At 36.2% G+C, this 21,011-nt stretch overlaps 1 protein-coding gene across 9 annotated transcripts in view; it reads right to left on the bottom strand.

The window, feature by feature from the left end:
- The window catches only part of LOC106684603 (cilia and flagella-associated protein 47), a gene marked incomplete at its 3' end in the record, with an annotated part of 85,611 nt that overhangs the window by 48,860 nt on the left and 15,740 nt on the right, over positions 1-21,011 (bottom strand). For all 9 annotated transcript variants that reach the window (XM_024359952.2, XM_024359951.2, XM_024359955.2 and 6 more), the window contains 7 exon segments: positions 8,988-9,189; positions 10,355-10,536; positions 10,602-10,773; positions 12,459-12,656; positions 14,506-14,710; positions 17,222-17,371; positions 17,549-17,821. In XM_024359952.2, coding sequence (XP_024215720.1) covers positions 8,988-9,189; positions 10,355-10,536; positions 10,602-10,773; positions 12,459-12,656; positions 14,506-14,710; positions 17,222-17,371; positions 17,549-17,821 — 1,382 coding nt within the window.

Below are 21,011 nucleotides of genomic sequence, written 5' to 3'. Positions count from 1 at the left end.
TACACAGTAATGCACTACTAACTCACATTTTATTTCTGTTTTAACGGGTTCGGAACAAAAAAAAAAAAAAAATGTTCTTCCAATTTTATAATTCCGTAAGGCAAAACAAGAAAATTGTAAACAAATAAATGTATTATATATTATCATATAATCCGTATTGTATTTATATTTTCATCAATAAAGAGGCTTTTTGAAAATTAAAAAAAAAAATGACTCGGCAGATAGCCTCCCTCATGCGTGACTGAAAGACATGAAAGACGGGTTCTCCAGTGTACTACTGAAGATACTTCCCAGGAAAGGTAAAGCCTTCCTGTTGAACATCTTCAACTCGTCATACGGATCTCGTACTTCCCAGCGGCCTAGAATCGTGGTGGCACTACTCAAGCCACTACTCTGGGAAGAAAGGTGACTCGCCTGAGCATTATCGCCCGATCAGCCTCCTCTCGCACGTGAGCAAGGTCTTCGAGATGCTCCTACATCACCATCTCATGGAGCATTGCAGAGAAGCCGATATAATACCTCCCGAACAGACTGGTTTCCAAAGAGGTGTCGCCTGTTAACATCATCTGGTGAAACTGCAAGCCCACACCATAGAGCGGATGAAGAACAATTATGCGACTGCCTTCATCTCACTGGACTGCAGCCAGGCGTTTGAGAGCGTTTCGCACTCGCTGCTGCTCCGCCGACTGGAGAAGTTCAAGTTTCCCGCCGCCCTATGCCGATTGGTCAGAAACTACCTGAGTGGACGATCGTTCGTCAAAGAGTTGGTGAAAACTTGTCGCCTCCAGCCCCCACCACCTGCGGAGTACCTCAAGGCTCGGTGCTTGGACCTCTACTGTTCGTCGTTTTCACGGCACCAGTAGTCGCCATCAAGCATCGGGATGCAGTAGTAGCAGCCTATGCCGACGACATCGGTGTCTATGCCTCCAGCATGAGAGCTGAACTGGCCCTTCACTATGCACAGACTGCTTCTGCCACCATTGTAGCTGCTCTGAAGAAGAACGGAATCAAGGTTAATCCATCGAAGACGGATGCCATAGTCATGTCCTTCCAGAAGAGCAAGAAAAGCAGGCACCCCAGTTGTGTCACCCTGTTCGTTGTGGATGATGAAGGTCGGAAACTTTCTAATAGCATCCTCTACCTCGGCGTGATTCTTGACAGGCACCTCATCTTCTCTAGTCACGCCAGGAAGAGGCTTAAGGTAGCCCGACAGAAGTCTTATAGACTCTATCACCTGCTTACCTCACAGCAGATCTCACTCCGCCTCAAGCTGCAGATCTACTAGGCCTGTTACGGCGGGAAGAGGTTCAAAAGGAACCTTTACTAGCCCAACCGTGAAAAGAAAATAATAGTCGAATTTTGTTATTTTTGTATTTTTAAATAAGTAAACACAATAAAAAAGAACACAAAACATACAACTAGAAAAAACAGAAAGCTTAACACTATTACAAAATTAAATTAATTGAACTAAAGGAAAAAAAAGTCTTATTTCACCGGTGATTGGTGGGGCCCCGGTTGTGGTTGTTCTGAGTGTATGTTCTCGTTGAAGTAGATCGACAAAAGGGACGTACGTCTGCCCGCCTTGTCCTCTTGGAGGATGAGTTGAAGAATTCCGCCCGCCGTGGCTAAGATGATTCAGCTGTTGGAGATGGCCAGAATACTGGTAACTACGAGTGCGTAGTGAGAAAGGAGACGATACGTGTGTGCGGTGAGACGTTAAGAAGTCGTCTGTCTATTTTTTAGTTTAAAAAACAAAAGAAAGAAGTTGTTTTGTTTTTGACGTTAATAAAAATCACATGTTTCAATAATTGATTTGTGAACCATATGTTGGCCGCAACATACCGCCTAAAATTTGTTAAAAATTTTAAATTGACACTGACGGGGTGAAGGAGAACTAGTTTGATCTCTGGTTTTCAACTATGCAGGTATGGTCAGCAATTAGTGGTGCTTCACTAGTTCCGACGGTTGAAGTCCTTTAGCTGCAGAGTACAGTCCTGCAGTTTGCAATATCCAGTATTTGGAAAACGTGGTGAGCCACGAATGCGTTCATGCGTTGAAGAAAGTGTCCTTACAGGTACAGGTGAACCTCTAAAGAAAAACGAGCTTCGCAGTTCCCGTCGGGTTATGACTTTGTAGCAGGATTCCAATAAGCTTCATAGTAAAAGAGCACACCATTCCGCCCGCTTAAAATTTTAACTTTATATAGTATCAGAGAAATTAGGTATTTGATACTACAGGAAATGTTGCGCAGAGAAAACGGCGCAAATTATAGAAAAGCGCGAGGGGTAAGAGAAGGTATGAAGAGGATATGTGATCAACAGACTTGAGTGGTTGGAATGGCGAAAGTGATGAAAGAAGGCGGATTAATTTTATGAGAAGTACGGTGCGTAATGCAAAGTAATGTTGTGGGGTATCTGAGACGAAATTATGATGAAAGAAAATGAATAGACCTTTTGAAGGGATACACAAGAATACTATGGGGAACTTTATTTCGATGAACATTGCAATCTTCGCATAACCACTTAGGAAAATTATCGGCTTCCTACGTTCCCCTGGTTATGATGACCGAGTTGGGTGGTTGCAATGCCGATGAGCAATGTGTTTGCCACTTAACCGAAGGAAATATATGAGTTTCTTCGAGAGATACGTAGCGAACAGGAGGAAGGTGGTAATTCATTGAGTACCACTTGGAGGTAAGGTGCGGCAGAGCATCATCTCGTGGATGATGAAGTCCTGACGCAATTGCGTTGGTATGGCGAGGATCTGATCCAGCTGGGCGTCTAGGTCTATGAGTTTCGAAATAAGAAAAACTAATGAGGAGATGTTTTTGATCACTGAGTAGGGACCTCTTGGGGCCGAGACGTAAAGAACCATTTAGGAGAAATGTAACATCTAACGAAATTTGGTTACATTTATTAAGATCAGGTGAAGCCGAACGATCTGATCTCAAGGGATCAAGTTCATGGAGCACGGAGGGACCAAGAGAACTGCCAGGAGACCTCAAAGAAGAGGATAAGTGCTGTGAGTGATTTTGCATGAAGGTGACATTGAACGAAATGTCATTGGTTTTATTAGTGTTTAGTGGAGTAGGTGGATTAGATTTTAGGATTTCAAGCTGAGGCAGGCGGGTAGGTTCAGGTTGACCACTAATTGGGGACCTCTTGGAGGTGCGCCGCAATTGTGAGGGAAAAGGAAGACAATTATTTACCAGCGAAATGTCGCTAGTGTAACTAGAATCTGGCGCAGCTGGGCGTTTTGATTCTGGAGTTTCATTTATTGGACGAAAATATTTTCTAACGAAATGTCGTTAGATTTATTAGGATCAGATGTAGCGGAACGATCTGACCTTAGTGATTCAGGCTCTTGGAGCCCAGTAGGACTATGAGGACTGCTAGAAGACCCCAAAGAAGAGGGTAGCTGTTGAGAGTTAGTTTTTATGGAGGTAACTTCCAACGAAATGTCATAAATGGCTCTGGCACAGCTGAACGGACAGAATATTTGTTGTGTTGTACCACTAAGGAATTTATAAATTTACTACAATGACCCAGGGAACTAGAGTGGCAAGTAGAATTGGAACAGAGAGGTGTGCCTGCGACTCCAGAGTTTTGAGGAAGATCTTTTGAATTACAGGATGGCTGAAGGTGGACTCTCTTGAAGCTTGGACACTTTGTAATTGTGCTATTGTTGATAGAATGAGGACTAGTAGTAGTCTTGGCTGCCATTGGCGAGGAAAGATTGACATGTGATACCGAGTGAAGATAATTGATATGAGCCTTTAAGGCTGCAGAGGCAAGAGGACCCACAGGAGTGGGGTTCATGTAATGTTCATAGATGGCAAGACCTTCATAATAATATTCCTGCACGGATTTAAAGAGGGAAAGATCTTCTTTGGTTGGAAAGAGGTCTGAAACATTTGATTCGGAGCACAGGTCTTTATGGGAATCGTAGGTCTCGAAGAAGGAAGTGTAACAAGGGCTGAGTTCTGAGTACATACCTTTGAATAAGAATACTTTTTCAGGGTCTTTTGCAATACCTCGCCCTTGAGAAGTACATGTTTTAATCTGGGATAAATAGAAATTTAATTTGTCTTTAAGTTTTTCAAATTGAATTTTGATATCCTCTGGTATGTCCATTTTTATTTTAGAGGTGAATGATATGAATGAAAAAAGAAACTGAAAGATAATAAGTGAAGAGAGAGGACGAGATAACGAAATTAATTAATGGCGGAATGGAGTACCTTACAAAATCTTTTTTTTCTATAAAAAAGAACATAAAAAAAGATGAAATAAAATGTACAATAACAAAATTCGACAACCGGAGGACCATGAGAAAAACAATAAATAAGAAAAATCTCCGGCCCGGAGTAGCAAATGTTACGGCGGGTAGGTTCAAAAGGAACCTTTACTAGCCCGACCGTGAAAAGAAAATAATAGTTGAATTTTGTTATTTTTGTATTTTTAAATAAGTAAATACAATAAAAAAGAACACAAAACATACAACTAGAAAAAACAGAAAGCTTAACACTATTACAAAATTAAATTAATTAGACAAAAATAGAGAAAAAAAGTCTTATTTCACCGGTGATTGGTGGGGCCCCGGTTGTGGTTGTTCTGAGTGTATGTTCTCGTTGAAGTAGATCGACAAAAGGGACGTACGTCCGCCCGCCTTGTCCTCTTGGAGGATGAGTTGAAGTCCCCCCGCCGTGGCTAAGATGATTCAGCTGTTGAAGATGGCCAGAATACTGGTCACTACGAGCGCGTAGTGAGTAGATAAAGGAGACGATACGTGTGTGTGGTGAGACGTTAAGAAGTTGTCTGTCTATTTTTTAGTTTAAAAAACAAAAGAAAGAAGTTGTTTTGTTTGTGACGTTAATAAAAATCACATGTTTCAATAATTGATTTGTGAACCATATGTTGGCCGCAACAAGGCCGTTATACGTCCGACTCTTCTCCATGGCGCACCACTCATGCGGCACCTCTTCCGGATCACGTTAGCCCAACTGCAGAGCTTCCAGAATTCCCTCCTTCGGCGAATAGTCAGAGGAACTACGCTTCAAAGGGCCAGGAATAGTGTTATCAGAGAGGAGCTCTAACTCCCTTCTGTGCCGGAATTCATAGGCCGTAGGCACATCAAATTCTTTGATGGGCTGAAAGCCTGTGCCAATCCCCTATTCCGAGAAATCGCCCCTCCTCCAAGACCTTTGAGGTTGTCGACGTTCTCGCCGAGGGAAGGACTTCTGACTCTGCAGCCTGAAATCATCCACACCCCAACAACACCAGTTGGAATGGTCCCTCCCCAATCCTTGTTAGCCCCTGGCAACCCAGCTACTCATGTAAAAACCGCCTTCAGCGGGCCAAGTTTGTTACATCTTATAATGCCGTAAGGCAATCCAAGATTACATGTATGTAGTGTATATATATTTCTTAGTTATTAAGTACTATATATTTTGTATTTGTTTCAATAAATAAAAATAGGAGGTAAGAGAAAAAAAAATGCATAATGCTTATAGTTTACATTTACACATTTCTCATCAAGTCATCAACTTCAATTTCGTTATCATTTACATAGAGCACTTTTTGGATTTAATTCATTTTCTAATACTTTCGACCTATTCGAATATATTTTTAATCAAATTCGCTATTGGGAATAAGTTTTAGTTCAAAATACACCATTATGAACTCTTTGATTTTTAATAAACTTTAGTTTTTCGTATATATAAATACTTACCCCGAGCCTTTTTATTAAGAAGTCTATTGAAAACGTCTATGGTTCTTAGGCGTTGAGCAATTCACGATCGTTAAAATCAAATACTACAAAAATAATTTTATATTTTAATAACACAAAACAATTATGTTATATTCAAATGTTCAAAATGTTAAGAGAAAATGGTCGGGAGGGGATTGGGAGATTTTGTTGCGATGAGCTGAACCATTATTTTGTACAGAAAGATAACAGATATGAAAGTATTAGAAAAGGAATTAAATCCAAAAAGTGCTCTATATAAATGATAACGAAATTGAAGTTAACATGATGAGAAATGTGTTAATGTAAACTATAAGCATTATACAATAAGAAGCATAAAAATATATGCTAAAATTAACAAAATAAAAAGTGGTACCTAATGTTTTATAAATAACCCTTGCGGCCAATCCGATATTCACTCTTGTGGCCAATCCTATATTCACTCACAGCGGAAAATCTATACACAGTGAATAAGTCTCTGTTTATATTAAATTTCGTATTTTTTCTCACCTGATACCCTCTTCTCTCTTTAATTCTTTTCTTATTCAATTTTTGTTTATCTTGTAGTTCTATATGTTTTAAATTCACACGCATATTTTCATGCTTCTCATTGTATCATATAGATCGTTTACATAGATCGTGTACATTTATCAACATGTTAATTTCAATTCTTTCATTATTTATATAGAGCTCTTTTTGATTTTTTATCTAATATATAAAAATCAATATTTGTTTTTTCGTACTTAAAAATGTTTAAAAAAAATATTTTTTTCTTTGGGAGCTCCATCTTTAAAACTACCTACAGGACTAGAAAAGTAAATAGAATCTAATGTAGAGTCAATTTTCTATAAAATGAGCACTAACAGAGCTCTTTACGTCAATAGTTTCTCAGATGCAGTTTTTTAAAAAGAGGTATTTTATAAAAAATGTATAGACAAATTAGTAGCTAGTGAATTTATTTTGGTAAATCTATATCTCAGGAGCCATTAGACGTTCATCTTCGTCGGAATGGTAGTTTCATGATATTTACCAAAATAAAGTCACAAAATGTTGATTTATGCTGACAGACATTGGTACGTGTTCCAGATATTTAATTTTTCATTTTGAACATTAGGTCCGAACAACTAGAAATGAATATTTTGGTAAATATGATGAAAATTAATTCTCCTTCGGTGATAAAGGTCATAAACTACTTTATATCATACTAAACCAGCTTTGAATTAAGTGCCAATAGACATCTCTACGTCAAATGGTTCCTGAGATATATTTTTTCATATATCCTTACCTTCTCATCTCCACACTGAATAATGGTCAACATTAAACACATCATTATAAATAAATTTCCACCTTATATGTGTATTAGACATCCGAAAAACTCCAAAACCTGCTCTAGGGATCATGGATAAGATGTATCCCTGTTTCTTCCGATTACCTTGGAAAGAGCGCTACATTTTGTTATACGACGTTTAGGAAAATAAGGAAAAACGAGATTGACGGAGGGAAAGAACATTTTTTTGAAATGTTTCAAATGGGGGTTCTGCCACTTTTGTGATGGTAGTGGAATAATTGAAAAAAAATTAATTGAAAGAATGAATACTGAAAAGGAATCAAATATTTTACGATATAAATATATATATAAGTTATGATGAGTCAGAACTCAAGAATTAAAAAAAAGGAAAATAGGGGCACGAAAAGAGACACACAAGCTTCACTAAGATACTACTTTATTCTTCTGCATAATCCTAAGTATATACCTTCTGGCTTGTTTAGATGGGGAGTTTAGGTATTAAGACTCATAATACCTATGCTCTGTTTATAACTCCCCCCTGCCAGTTTACGAACAATTCCTCGTAAACTATAACAAAAAGTAAAAATAAACTACCATTCTATATGTTACAAAAAAAAATTAAAACTAGATACACACATAATTTGACAAACTTAATCTAACATTTTGCTATTTACACAATTTTTCTCTACATCTTAAGGCTATTTACACTGGTCACCCACTCACACTTTTTCCTATTTACACTCGGATACTATAAAACAACAAACAAAACAAAAAAAACGAAAATCTGTATATCCGAGCTAGGGAGGAGTCACTCCAGGTGTCTCCGGAGTTGTTATCGCTGGAAACCTTAATTGTCCTACGTGAACCGTCCGCCTCTTTCTCGGTTCTTGCATACTCTCAATAGTTACCACGTTATGTTTCCTAATGGTTATCACCCGGAATGGCCCCTCATAGCGCCGAGATTCCTAGCTCCTATTGGACCCTAAACGGCGGTACACGACCGTCCCAATTCAAATGTCTCCCATCACATCACGAAGGTTTAGATTCTGTCGTTCCACTCGCCGACGTTTCTCCCTCTCTATTCGCCCTCTCGCTTTCTCCCACAACTTCCGCATGACCATTCCGTGATTCACGATTTCCCCATCCGCCTCCGCCGTGTCCATAAAGTTCCTTCGTCTCCTTAGCCACAGTGATTTCCGCAGCTCAGAAAAACTTCCGTCCAAGTCTGTTTAACTTGGTCTTTAATTTCTTGAGATGTAACTAGTATTTCTAAGAACTGTGTTTAGCAGTGCACAGTTAACATAATAAATTGAATATAAAAGGTCGAGTGATGCATTGCTAGACGTGGAAATAATATAAGAAGAAGATGGTTGGGGTGCGGTCAGTGATAACACAAATAATTAAAAACTAATTTCATTAGAGTCGACGTGTTTCCGGCGCCAGGCGTGTATGCTGAAGACCAACAGTAGTTATTTGGTACTGTAAATTGGAGTTTTGAAGAATGAGAAAGACAAATTGGACTGGATTGGAGTAGAAATAGCTAGAGAAGAAATGTGATTCGGAAAGTCGAAGTGAGAGCAGGAGTGTATCGGATATTAAAAGAGTAAGTCAGCGAGCTAACAGAAATATAGTTTTGAGATGGAGAAGTCAAACTAAGATGACTTGAAACCCTCTATTTGTCTTGTTTAAATCAATTAATGCAAAATTATTGCCGAAACTTTGACACTAATACAATAAGTTTTCACTTATTTGTGTTTTTCATTGACCGCACCCTCAACAATCTCCTCATAAGTTGTTTAGTGCTTGTAAAGTTTTAAAAATGTAAAATACCAAGTTTAAGATCCTTAGAGTGGGTTTTCAGAAATTCTAAAATATTTCAATTTGTTTGTATAATCCAAGCACGTGTAATATGAGTATGGGGTTAGCCTCTACTTTATCTACCATGTTAACTACTTACTTTCCATGAATATTTTGTAGGCACATAAAGGGGGTTATATATCTTTATGACACCCCATTTAACTTGAAAAATGTCTTCAAATGGTACTTTCACTGCGTTAATGGTTAATTCGCTTGGGGTCACTGACAAAGTTCTCTGAACTACCTCTGCAGACAACTTCAGATCAAAGGAATGGCTGTTATTAACCACATATGAGACATTGCTGAAAAAAAAAGGATGCATAAAAGGCCGGATCACAGAAGCTAGCATCAATAGTACCTTCGACCCTTAGAGTTCATATTATGTTGATAGTCAAGTTAAATCAGCCCAATTAATTATTAAGTGGTAGTTGGTTTGCGGTTAACTTTGGTTCAACGGAGGCAAGTTATGAAACATCAACAGTTATAAAAATCAAGATCGTCTACAAGAAACTATGAAAATCTATATTCAACACATTAAATCTGTATTCCAACTATGTACATCTATGTGATTTTAATATTTGATAAAAACAAATGTATATATGTTTAGTAAGAATATATAAAGTAAAACGCATCTACTATGCATAATTAGTCCTGGCGCCAATTTAAGAATGAAATACTATAATTCAGAAAGCCTTGACAATATATCTTCAATCGGTAAGGTAAGCTGGATAGGAGATGAATTGACAGCAAGATTTTTCAGGCGTTTTTACAGGCAAGCGCCGTAATTCACTTCAGGGCGGGAACTTCACTCTGTCGTGTATTTGCTTACTGTCATGTAGGGGGAATGGCAAGTCCTGAAAGTATTCGCTTTAAGTTCTTAAAGGAAAGGATACTCTTTCTATAAGGTATTCACTTCCAGTCGAAAAAGTAGCCAGTTCTACAGGTAATCGCTGTAGACCCAGGTGATGGGACACATGGTATATGAAGGAGGAGAGATACCAAAAATAATAATACAGCATACATTTACAAAAACAATGTTGGAATGGTGATCCTCTACTGCATATTATTACTCACTACCTCCTAGAGAGATAAACTCCTCGAGTAGATTGATTTTGTTTGGCGAGTTTGTGCTAAGTGGTACCTCAGGGCTTAAAAATGTAATCCAGAGATGTTGCATGTAAGACGCTAGCTTACAGTGGAATTAAAACGTCACTATAGTTTGGCTGAAGACTGTAATAGTTCACGTCTCGGCAGCCAGGTTCTAATAATTCTAGGTGTAGTCAGAGCAGTGACCAGCAGAAAGTAACAAAGTTGCTGCATTAAATCAAATCAGCTCGGGACTTCTGCATTTCGCACGAATTAATTTAATATGTTATGTAAACATAAAAATAAAAAAATTCACGAATAATCTATTATTCATCGCATTAAAACAATAAATTAAACTTATTAAACCTTAACAGTTCTTACCTGTAAAATTTGCCGTACGATTCTAAGTTTAATGTAACTTCTTTTTCGTGTCTGCTTCTTGCTGGAACGACAAAAACTTCCTCCTTCATTTTATCTTTTTGGAGAAACAGCTTGATTGTTACAGAAAAATTATTAAAGTTATCAATCCTAATTATTTTGACACAATCAACATTTGGTGGAATCTGAAACATATAAAAGTTTAAATTCAAATAATTGAAGAAAATAATATGCAATTAAAAGGGAATACTTTTCCGAAATCCAATGTCTTGGGCATAACCCTAATATTGTAGAGGTGCGTGGGAGTGAGAGGACAGATCTCGTTCAGCGCTACCATCTCAGTCATTGGCTTCTTTCTGATAATGTCTCGAAACGATTCCACCCACATGTCATCTTTCTTCGGTCTTATTAACTTTTCTAATCTGAAAGTTTTTCAGTGTACCTTAGGTGCTCGATTACTTATTAGTGATTACAATTATTGTTCATTTTTATTTATAATTTTGTTGTTCAATCACCATTTTATTCATTTTGTTTGTTTATTTGTTCACTAAGCCATTTTATTAGAGTTTAAAATTTAACACATATTTTTAATACTAATTGTGTTCGTCAATTTTAAAGTAAAGAATTTAAATTATATATTTTATTCCTTGTCAGAACACCTGCTCCCAAACCACAATGTTCCAGGTCTATTTTTATTTAATAAAAAATCTCACAGCCATAACTTTCATCCAAAAATAAATAAATTGTTTCAAACTTCTGTGTTGAAGTAACTAAAACTTTGGAAACTGGCTTGGAATTTTTTTGCACTAAGATATCAATTTTAAATCGAATGAAATATTTTTCTATTGTGTATTTGAAAATAAGTTATCTAAAATAGAAATATTGTATAATAACATATAGGTAGCAAATCAAATTGAAAATGGTGCTTTAGATCAGTTTTGATATTTAAAAACCGAATTATAAGTTTTTAAACTTCAAATATCCATTTGTGCGTGTAGAAATCAATATAATTCTAATTTTTATATTAACTTAAGGACATAAATCAATCATAAGAAACCGAATTTACAGCTTCCAAAGACTTATCAAACCGGTCTTTGTCTAAAGACAATAATTTTTTTTCTACCAAAAAATCCAACATTATATGTCTGACAGAAATGCATGTCTTATTACTTTTCAAATTTACTACCAATGATGTAAATTCTGTACGACCACTATTACTTTCTAAGTTAAATCTCTTCATAAATTGACCATTATCTATGCGGCATATTACAAGTGCTATATAATATAAGTATTATAAGTTCAAAGAGAAATTAAAATGGGTTGTCTAAAACCTATAATTATAAACGGAGGACCCGTAAACACTTAATGTATAACGTGATTTTTGCTAAAGGTAAACAATATAAATACAACAGAAAATGGAAAATACGATGAAATAAAACACAGCAAAATATAAGTTCGATGAATAATGACGAGTACTTACAATTTGATAGCTGCCGGGAAAATCTAGTATATTCAAGTTTATTAAGATGAAAGTTACGGTTTTGATACTTAGCATAAATAAGAGAAAGAAATGAATTAATGAACCTGTTGTAGACTATAGAAGAAACCTCGAAGAGCGTAAATCTTCAGAAGTGAAATGAAGCATTGAATTTAAAGAAATAATTGACACTGATTGTCAAAGAACTGTCCAATAATTTAGCACAGAAAATATAATTTAACCACTGAAGGGCGAACGATAACAAATTATCTAGCAGCGCGAGGTGAATCTTGAGAAATCCAGAGATGGACACTAGAGGGTATTAGAGCTGGTTGCGGGAGTAGGTGCCTGTGTAAAAAGGGCAGGGAAAGGAGTGTAGGAGGTCCTGCTACCATCAATCATATTTTCTTATCATTTATTTTCTGTCTTCCAAAACAGAAATATATTAAAAAGTCGAACATGTTGAATACTAGGTTTGCCTCCGGTTAGCCACAAATTGATGTACCTGAGAGTGTGCCATTTATTTCATAATAGTATTAAATTTATCGTTTAATCTAACTCAGTGACAAAATAGTGCGTAGAACCACATTAAGTAAATATTTCCTTATCCAAAGTATCCTACTTTCATACCTTTCATCTGAGTACGTCCTTTTCCCAAAAGCTACTTTCTCATGTGCTAAGTAGACCTGGCGTATCCTCTCGGCTTTCTTTCCATAGAATGTTCTCAATTGTTCATTTCGTCTATTCATTAATTCCTTTTCTTTCCTTGTATAGGTGGATTCTGGATCAACTGGGGGTATGTAGCGTCTTGTTCCAGTGAATATAGCCCTGAAAATAAAAAGTATTAATTTATTGTCGCGTTTAATTTAAAGGGGTAATGGTATAATCTTCAGGAGTGCATTCTGAACGTTGCCAAGGAGGTATGTGGTATATGGAATGATAAACGAAATGATGATATGATACATGATATAAATGATGAAGGAATAGTACTCCTAGCCAGATAGTGAAGAGGATAAAATCTTCGTCGACTTGATGAAATACTGATTAAGCGATCAGTTCAAGACAATTATCATTTTAACAAAAATTGAAATAAATGAAAAAAATAAAAATATGGTGGTTGTTCGGAAAGCAAAGAAAAGAAAATTATCGAGAAAACATAGAGACTCTTAAAGGAAAAGCATAAAACCTATCAGGAATATTAAAGATGAAAGAGACAATATATTTGTGACACTGGATGATAATTGCTACCGGTACAGGCATATTCCCCCCCCCTGTATATGCATGGGTTATGGCTCACATAAATCTTTCGTATAAATCATAATCTTTCGCAGAAGAAATCTATAGAAGTTGACTTAGTAAAGATAAATAAAGTTGAGATGGTTTGCTCCAGGACCCACCAAAATTTAGCGGTGGATAATTGAATAATCCTGAAAAGAATTGAAAGATGTTTCAAGCTATGTCGTATATGGTGAGTGAGGATCACTATTGTAATCCGTTGTAATCACATTGTAATCCGCATACCTAAGAGAAGCACCTCAACTTCAAGTGAAAGCTCATTGATTAGTTTACTAGCTTACTATCTGTACCTTATATATGGAAAGGGTTGATGATTAGAGGATTAGGATTAGCGAGCACCAAATTGAAGAGCAGACCCAGGACCACATCCTTGTCATCAAAAATATTTCAAAAAAGGCATAGTACAAAGTTATCAATATTTATATGGCTTTTATAGACTTAGAATGAATCTAATTTAAGTAATAAGAATGTATTAAAATGTAGTACCTCGCCGGAAAAAAATAAATAAATAAAAAACCTTTATTGCACTCATCAAAAAGAAAAATTAATGCTTTATATTAGTCAAAACTCGAAAGAATTTTCAGAAAAACGTGCCCATCGATTGATGCGTTAATTCTTAAAACTTTATTACTTTTAAGTAACTAATCCAAAAAATAATTGTTGGCAAAAGTGACTGAAAGGTTATGAAACAGTACTTAGGAGTTTACCTTTAAGATACAAAACATGATTAAAAATATAAGTAAGCAATTAACTTTAGTTATGTTATTTAAAAAATTAATAATTGGTAAATGAGACTATTACTATTTGCTTCCATTATTCATTTATTTATTCATTTTCCACCATAGCTAGTGGTTCTCATCATCATCATTATAGACTCTTATACCTAAGGCTAGGTACCCCACCCGAACTAGTTTTTTTTTAATTTAAATTTAATAGTATTAGTGATCCTTGAGCTCCCAATGGAATGATCCCATTGGGAATTTTCGTCAGTGATTCGCTCTATCAGTTGCCAAGTTCACCGATCTCTTCCACGTGTTCCCGGGTCCGTTGGGATGCTTCCTTAGAAAGTGGCCAATCACTTCCATTTACATTTCTTGATTAGCTCATCAATCGGCTTGAAGTTAGACCTCTAAATTAATTCTTTATATGAAATTATTATAGGGCCCGTGGATGCCATATATTCTTTCCAATGTTCTACAATTAAATACTTAATAATAAGTGTTTTCCTGTACTGAGAGAACATTTCTATTCTATAAATAATACATAAAATTACTTTCCATTAAATTACTTCTACCATCTAAGTGATGGCAACTATTACCTAAGAAATTTTCTTCTGAGATAATTACGAATCAAGCTGCATAACTGTAATAAAGGTTGTTACCTTACTTTGGGGTCATGTTTTTTCACCCTGAAAGACCTAGGCCTATCATTTGGGTAGGCTACGAAGTCAATGCCGTGGAGCCAGGGGCGTTTGTCAGTTCCGTCCTTAGGAACGAGTAATGATTTCGGGGCCTTGGAATGAATGTCTTTGTACTTAATCAATTCCGTATGTACACCAGATTCGTGAGCTATACTTGGTGTTATACCTAAGAGGTACGAATGAATTATATAACAGCATGTCTAATACAGTGATTAGTAGAGTACACAAAATCAATATCAACAGATAAGATTTTCAATGATCTCTCAAATAACATATACATGAATAAATTTTCATGTCTTAAATTAGATAATATAATTGTTTGTGGTATATTCTGTGAGGAAACCAATTTTAATAACATAACACTAAAAAAAAATAATTTTAAATAAAAGTACAAATTTTAAAACATATAAAATGTTTAAACATCCTAAAATACTATTTACTACTATTGTATGTTAACGTCATATGTTTGGATCGATCATCATTAATTTCAAAACACACTAACTTGAAACTTCAAATACTCTTAAAAACTGAACTGAATACTTCAATGGTCTCACAAAGGCTGAAACTCTTACTGTCACTGGCTCAAAGGCATCTCAAGTACTGAGCAGCATCCACTCAAAAACCAGATTTTTTATGGAATCCCTTCAATTCCTGCATTAACCAATGAATTCGCTCTATTACATGATATTATGACAATTGACGATATTTTACTTATTTTCCCACTTAGATATAAGTGTTATTTAACTAACTTGAACGTTATGTCTTTGAAATTATTTGGCCTCCTTCAGTTTAACTGTATAAGTGCATGAAGTCGCACTTCAGGTCAGTTACCAAGTTACAATAATTCTCAAATGTTATTCATTTAAACAGACTTCCTTACATGCTACTTTGGTAATTTTAGGAAACTTTACTTAACAGAAAATACGAATATTTGAAAGATGTTGGCCTACTGTAATGTTTTTGTAAGTGTCCATGGCTTTTCATTTCGTAGTGATAAAGCCAAGCAATGGCATAGAAAAAACTTATGCTACTGACTCCTTACTAGATACCCTTGCTATTTGTTCCCTAACTGCAATATGACCGTATCTGACATCAACAGGGCTGAGCCCGGAACAGGTATCTGGTAACCATGGCAACTTGGAACCCAACAAAAAACAATTTTTATACACACTATATTCAAGAAACAGCTGTAAACAAAAGCAATAGTTAAATATTAAGTTTTACAGTGGATTTGACATCAGAAAATGGCACTCCAGCCTTCCACCTTTCTTTGTATCCACTCTGAAATTGAATCTAACAATAGATTCCCATAAAGCCACCAAAATATTATTAATTCAGAAAACTTTCCACCAATGGAATCTACTCTATCAGCCAACGGAAATCAAAGGCATTAGAAATGACAGGAATAAACCTGAACGACGGCCGGCAGGCGATTTTAAAAAAACATGCAGAAATACCTAACCTCTATCAATGATATGGTTCAATTGAATATATCACCTAAGAATAAAATTTCAGGAAATTGATAAACGAAATCCTGATAATGCATAAGATCTTAAGCATAACTTATACATACTAAAAGTCTACAGATTGGGGCAATATTAAAAATTTCAAAAGGTAGTAGGAACCAATAGAATGTGTTCAACAATAACACGGAGGACAGCACCGACAAATTATTTTCGAGAAAACTTGTACTTTAGATATTTGGACTAAATTAAAAACGAACCCCGTGTCTGGGAAACTTGCGCGAATAATAAAGCGACGTGAAGAAGTCTTAGGCAGGAAGCGCGGCGGACATATAGCCATGAACAACCATTGCTACCTTCTAAAAAGATTGTGCTCACCGATCTGCAGGAAATGCAAGCTATCGCACGTCAGTAGAGCAATTTAGGAATTATCAACATGGGCATCAGACTGAATATCGATATAGTATATCAACTTTTATAGATAATCCAAGAAAACTTTACTTAAAAATATATTTGTTTTTGTTAAATGCTTTGTGTTTAGAAGTACCCACACCCACGTAGTAAACATTCAAAATCTATGTACCATACTAATAAAAATCCTCTAGGGTAGATGCAGTTGTAAAACAAATAAGTGAATGTATTAGTGTTATATGCTTTAAAGTTACATATAAACACAATGCCTTCTACTGGTGCGTTGTACCACTACCACTGTGCTCTTCAAACCTGATAATAGAACAGTTTAGAAAAGAATTGTGTTTCCTTTAAACTGTGATCTTGTCAATTTAAAACTAAAAACTAAAATAAGATATCGACTCTAAAAATTCCAAAAATAATTAAATCAAGTTTAAATGGATTCAAACATGTTATTTACTTAACGCATTCAAAAACATCTAAATGAATTTTAATACATATAATTTATTATTTGTCTAATATTGAAAAGCTATTACCTATTGCCCACAACTGTGTGGCAGATTGTAATATCTATCAATAAATAAAAAAGTATTTTAAAAAAATATATATTTAAAAGCAAAATACACCCATGAATTCAACCCCTATTGCAGTTAGGTAGTAAATGTCCTTAACTAACAATTAGTGTAGGTTTTTTTTCTAAATAAGTTAAAGAGAATTGCATAATATTTTAAGTGATATGTCTTACTTGAGTGCCATCTATAAATCCGGCTCTTAATAATTAAAGTAGGGGTCTTTAATCTCACCTAAGTTAAATTTGGGCTGAGGTATTTTAACTGATGTCTTGATTTTGACTGAAAAGCCAATATGAACTTCAGCAATAGTTTTCAAATTTTTCTTATCCATGAGGTTTTGGTATGCAATTACTTCAAATGTTAAATGGTTTTTATCATAAGCTGTAACAGTATTAATGATTTGTAAAATATTTATTAACAAAACAAATATCTTATATAAATGGCAAACCCTAACTAACGGTAACTTTTTTTTAAAATATTATATTATGGTATATTATGAGTTTATTTCTACGTATACTAATAATTTGGTTTGTTTAATTGTTTCTATAGAGGTCTTACTTAAAGAAGTGGCTCTGAATGACACTGTAATCTCGAGTGATTTCTTTGGATCTATGAATTGGCTTCGGGGGTAGACGTATAGGCCGACCGTCTTCCTGTAACGGTAGCCGAGAGGTAAGGAGCAAGACTCGTTAGTCAGCCGAATTACCTTCTTGCACTCCATACCTACTTCCAACCCTCCGAAACATAAATAATCTGGAACAGCTGTTAGTAAAGGCTTCACACCATCACCGTGAAGGCATATCCTCAGCATATCTAAATCGTGATTGGGATCTGCAAAACAAAGTTTAATACACACACGAACTCGCATAAGCAATTGTGAGATCAACATTGGAATAAACTTTAATTAATACAGTAGCTTACTTGCTTTATGATTTTGTTTCTTTTCTTTCTTAATTTGTTATTTGTTTTCTCTCAAGTTTTTTTTGTAATTTAGAAATATTTTCAAAAGTCAATTGTCTTTATATTTTTTCTTTTGATTTTTTATTCAGAAAAATGATAATTAATGTGGTGCGGTGCACCACATCACCGAACTGTCACTTACACCCTACGTACATCCCCTGGTTTGTGTACATTGTAATTAATTGCTATTTCTGTCATCTTCAAAATAAAATTATGAAGAAAAGATTTTACTTTTTCTGTTGCTCTAAAAAATCGTTAAATATAACATAGAAATTGTTAGTGTTTCTCGAGAATATGGAATATTAGTTCTGTTCCTGCCAAAAATGCAACATTTAAACTAAAGATAACGATACTCGGCATTCACTGATGGAATTGAAAGCCTCTTTTTTTCCTTTTTTAATTCCTACAATTTTTTAATACTATGTATTTATCTATTGTTTAATATGCTGTTGTAAAACTTTGATGTGTAAATCAATAAAAAGTACTGGCTCAAAAACATTTCTTTTTTTATAATTATTGACATAATTATGAACTCTTTATATTATCTAACAATAACAAGCACAAGACACTTAACACACTGAGTACATCGTATCATGGGAAAACCTTCTCAACTGTTACTATCGATAATCGATACAAAATCGCTACAATCTCCCACACTAATTAAAAGAACTAATTTATCTATTGAACATAGTCTTTTAAGTAAGCTGGTGGTCCTGGTTGGGCTTGTGCTGGTTGGGCTGGTCCTGGTTGGGCTTGTGCTGGTTGGGCTGGTCCTGGTTGGGCTGGTCCTGGTTGGGCTTGTTCTGGTTGGGCTGGTCCTGGTTGGGCTTGTGCTGGTTGGGCTTGTGCTGGTTGGACTTGTGCTGGTTGAGGACTTGTTCTGGTTGGACTTGTGCTGGTTGGGCTGGTCCTGGTTGGGCTTGTTCTGGTTGGGCTGGTCCTGGTTGGGCTTGTGCTGGTTGGGCTTGTGCTGGTTGGACTTGTGCTGGTTGAGCTGGTCCTGGTTGGGCTTGTCCTGGTTGAGCTGGTCCTGGTTGGGCTGGTCCTGGTTGGGCTTGTGATGGTTGGGCTACCGCCTCAATTTGTCGATCTTCTGGCATGGGTATTATAAACCTCCCTGGAGGTGATAGTTGCTGTTGTGTCCTGGGAAGGGAAGTGTTGCCAGCAGGTTTGTTGGTTATTTGAAGAACTCTCTTCAAAGGTAACATGCCAAGAAATTTCTGTGCGACACAATTGGTCTATGTGTCGTTTGTGGAGTCTCCCATGTTTCGGTTTATGGTGCCTGGCTTCCATATCTCTTTCCCACCAGTGTACATTTTGACTATGGCGCGGTCACCGACACTAAAAGATCTTAGGAAGGATTTAGAAACTGGGGTTGCCCTTTTGGTTGTTGCCTTATATGGTTTTAACAGGTCTAGTTTGGTTCGAATTTGTCGACCAAAGTATAATTCTGCTGGAGTCTTTTCGCATCGTAAAGATGTAGCACGATAGCGGAACAAGATATTGCGAATTTTGGACTGTAGACTACCTGGTATTGATTCCATGGCATCGAGTTTTCTTTTAAGGAACTGAACATACCTTTCGACTTGACCATTCTATTGAGGATGACCTGGAGCGATGAGTCTTTTACCAATATCATTTGACTCACAAAATTCAATAAATTCTGAGCTGGTGAAAATAGAAGCATTATCAGAGACCATAATTTCAGGAAGACCATGTACGCTAAATATATCTTGAAGGTATTCAACTGTGGACGCAGAAGTTGGTGGTGATTTTGAAATTCTAACTTCTGGCCATTTTGATTCAGCGTCAATTAGAATAAATAGATAATCTCCATCCTTGGGTCGGGCATAATCGATGTGGACACGTTAAACAATTGAAATTGGTTCCTCCGATGAGCGCAGGGGGGCACTAGGTGGTGCACAGGTAGTTGATGCACATGCTTTGCAGTTTTTCACAAATGCCTCTATGTCACGATCAATGTTGGCCCAAAAACAATATCTTCTGGCTAGACTTTTCATCTTGGATGTCTTAATATGAGTAGAATGTAGTTAAAACAGCTGGTTGTAAGGCTGGTGGAAATGTAGACCCGATGGGCTTTAAAAATTACTGCATTCTGTAGAGAAAATTTTTCATCTTGAATTTCGCCATTCTGTAACTGTTGAAGAAGTTTTGACAATTGACAATCTTTACGGGTTGTTACTGCAATTGACCTAGCTGATATCAAGTCTGTTGATATTTGATTAATACTTATTGTTATTGTTATAATCCAACAGGATTATATCATCAACGTCTAACGCTGGTAACTTAGTAGGCATTAGTGTCCATGAAAAGTCGTAAACATGAACATTTTCGACAGCTTTCTTATGTTTTATGACATAATCAAATCCGCTAAGGATTGTTGCATAACGAAGTAGACGTAAAGCAGATAAGAGTGGTAGTTTGGGATCATGATGAAAAATTCTGTTTAAGGGGCCATTGTCAATCACCAGAGTAAATTTTCGTCCAAAAAGGTAAAGATGGAACTTGTTCACTGCATAGATCATAGCTAGGCTTCGCGGTCCAGTTGGCTGTAATTTCTTTCTGCTTCTGTCGGCGACCTGGAGGCAAAGGCTATGGGCCTCTCTTGGTCATTGACGAAATGTGACAGGACTGCACCTATTCCTTCCGGACTGGCGCCACAGAACATTACTGGCAGGTCAGGGTTAAATGGCATTAGCACCCGGTCACTGGCAACTTCCTCTTTCAGTTTTTTAAATGCTGTCTCATATGACTTGGACCAGAACTTCTGATTTTTGCGAAGCATACTTCTTGGTGGAAATGTAAGAGAAGAGAAATTTGTAATAAACTTACCACAACACGTTATCATTCCCAGAAATCTTCGTACTCCCTCAGTGTCACAGGGATGGGGCGCATTTATTATTGCCATGACCTTCTGAGGGCATTTTTTCACTTTATTATGTTCGATGACATAACCAAGATATGATATAGTAGAATTAAAAAAGTTACCTTTTTCACGGTTGAGGTGGATGTCATACTGGCGAAGACGGTTGAGACAGTT

This window comes from Halyomorpha halys, unplaced genomic scaffold, assembly GCF_000696795.3.
Source record: "Halyomorpha halys isolate HHAL.00 unplaced genomic scaffold, Hhal_1.1 Scaffold594.1, whole genome shotgun sequence".
Taxonomy (NCBI): domain Eukaryota; kingdom Metazoa; phylum Arthropoda; class Insecta; order Hemiptera; family Pentatomidae; genus Halyomorpha; species Halyomorpha halys.
Note: the sequence above shows the minus strand (reverse complement) of the source record. Positions and strands in the feature narration are given on the sequence as shown.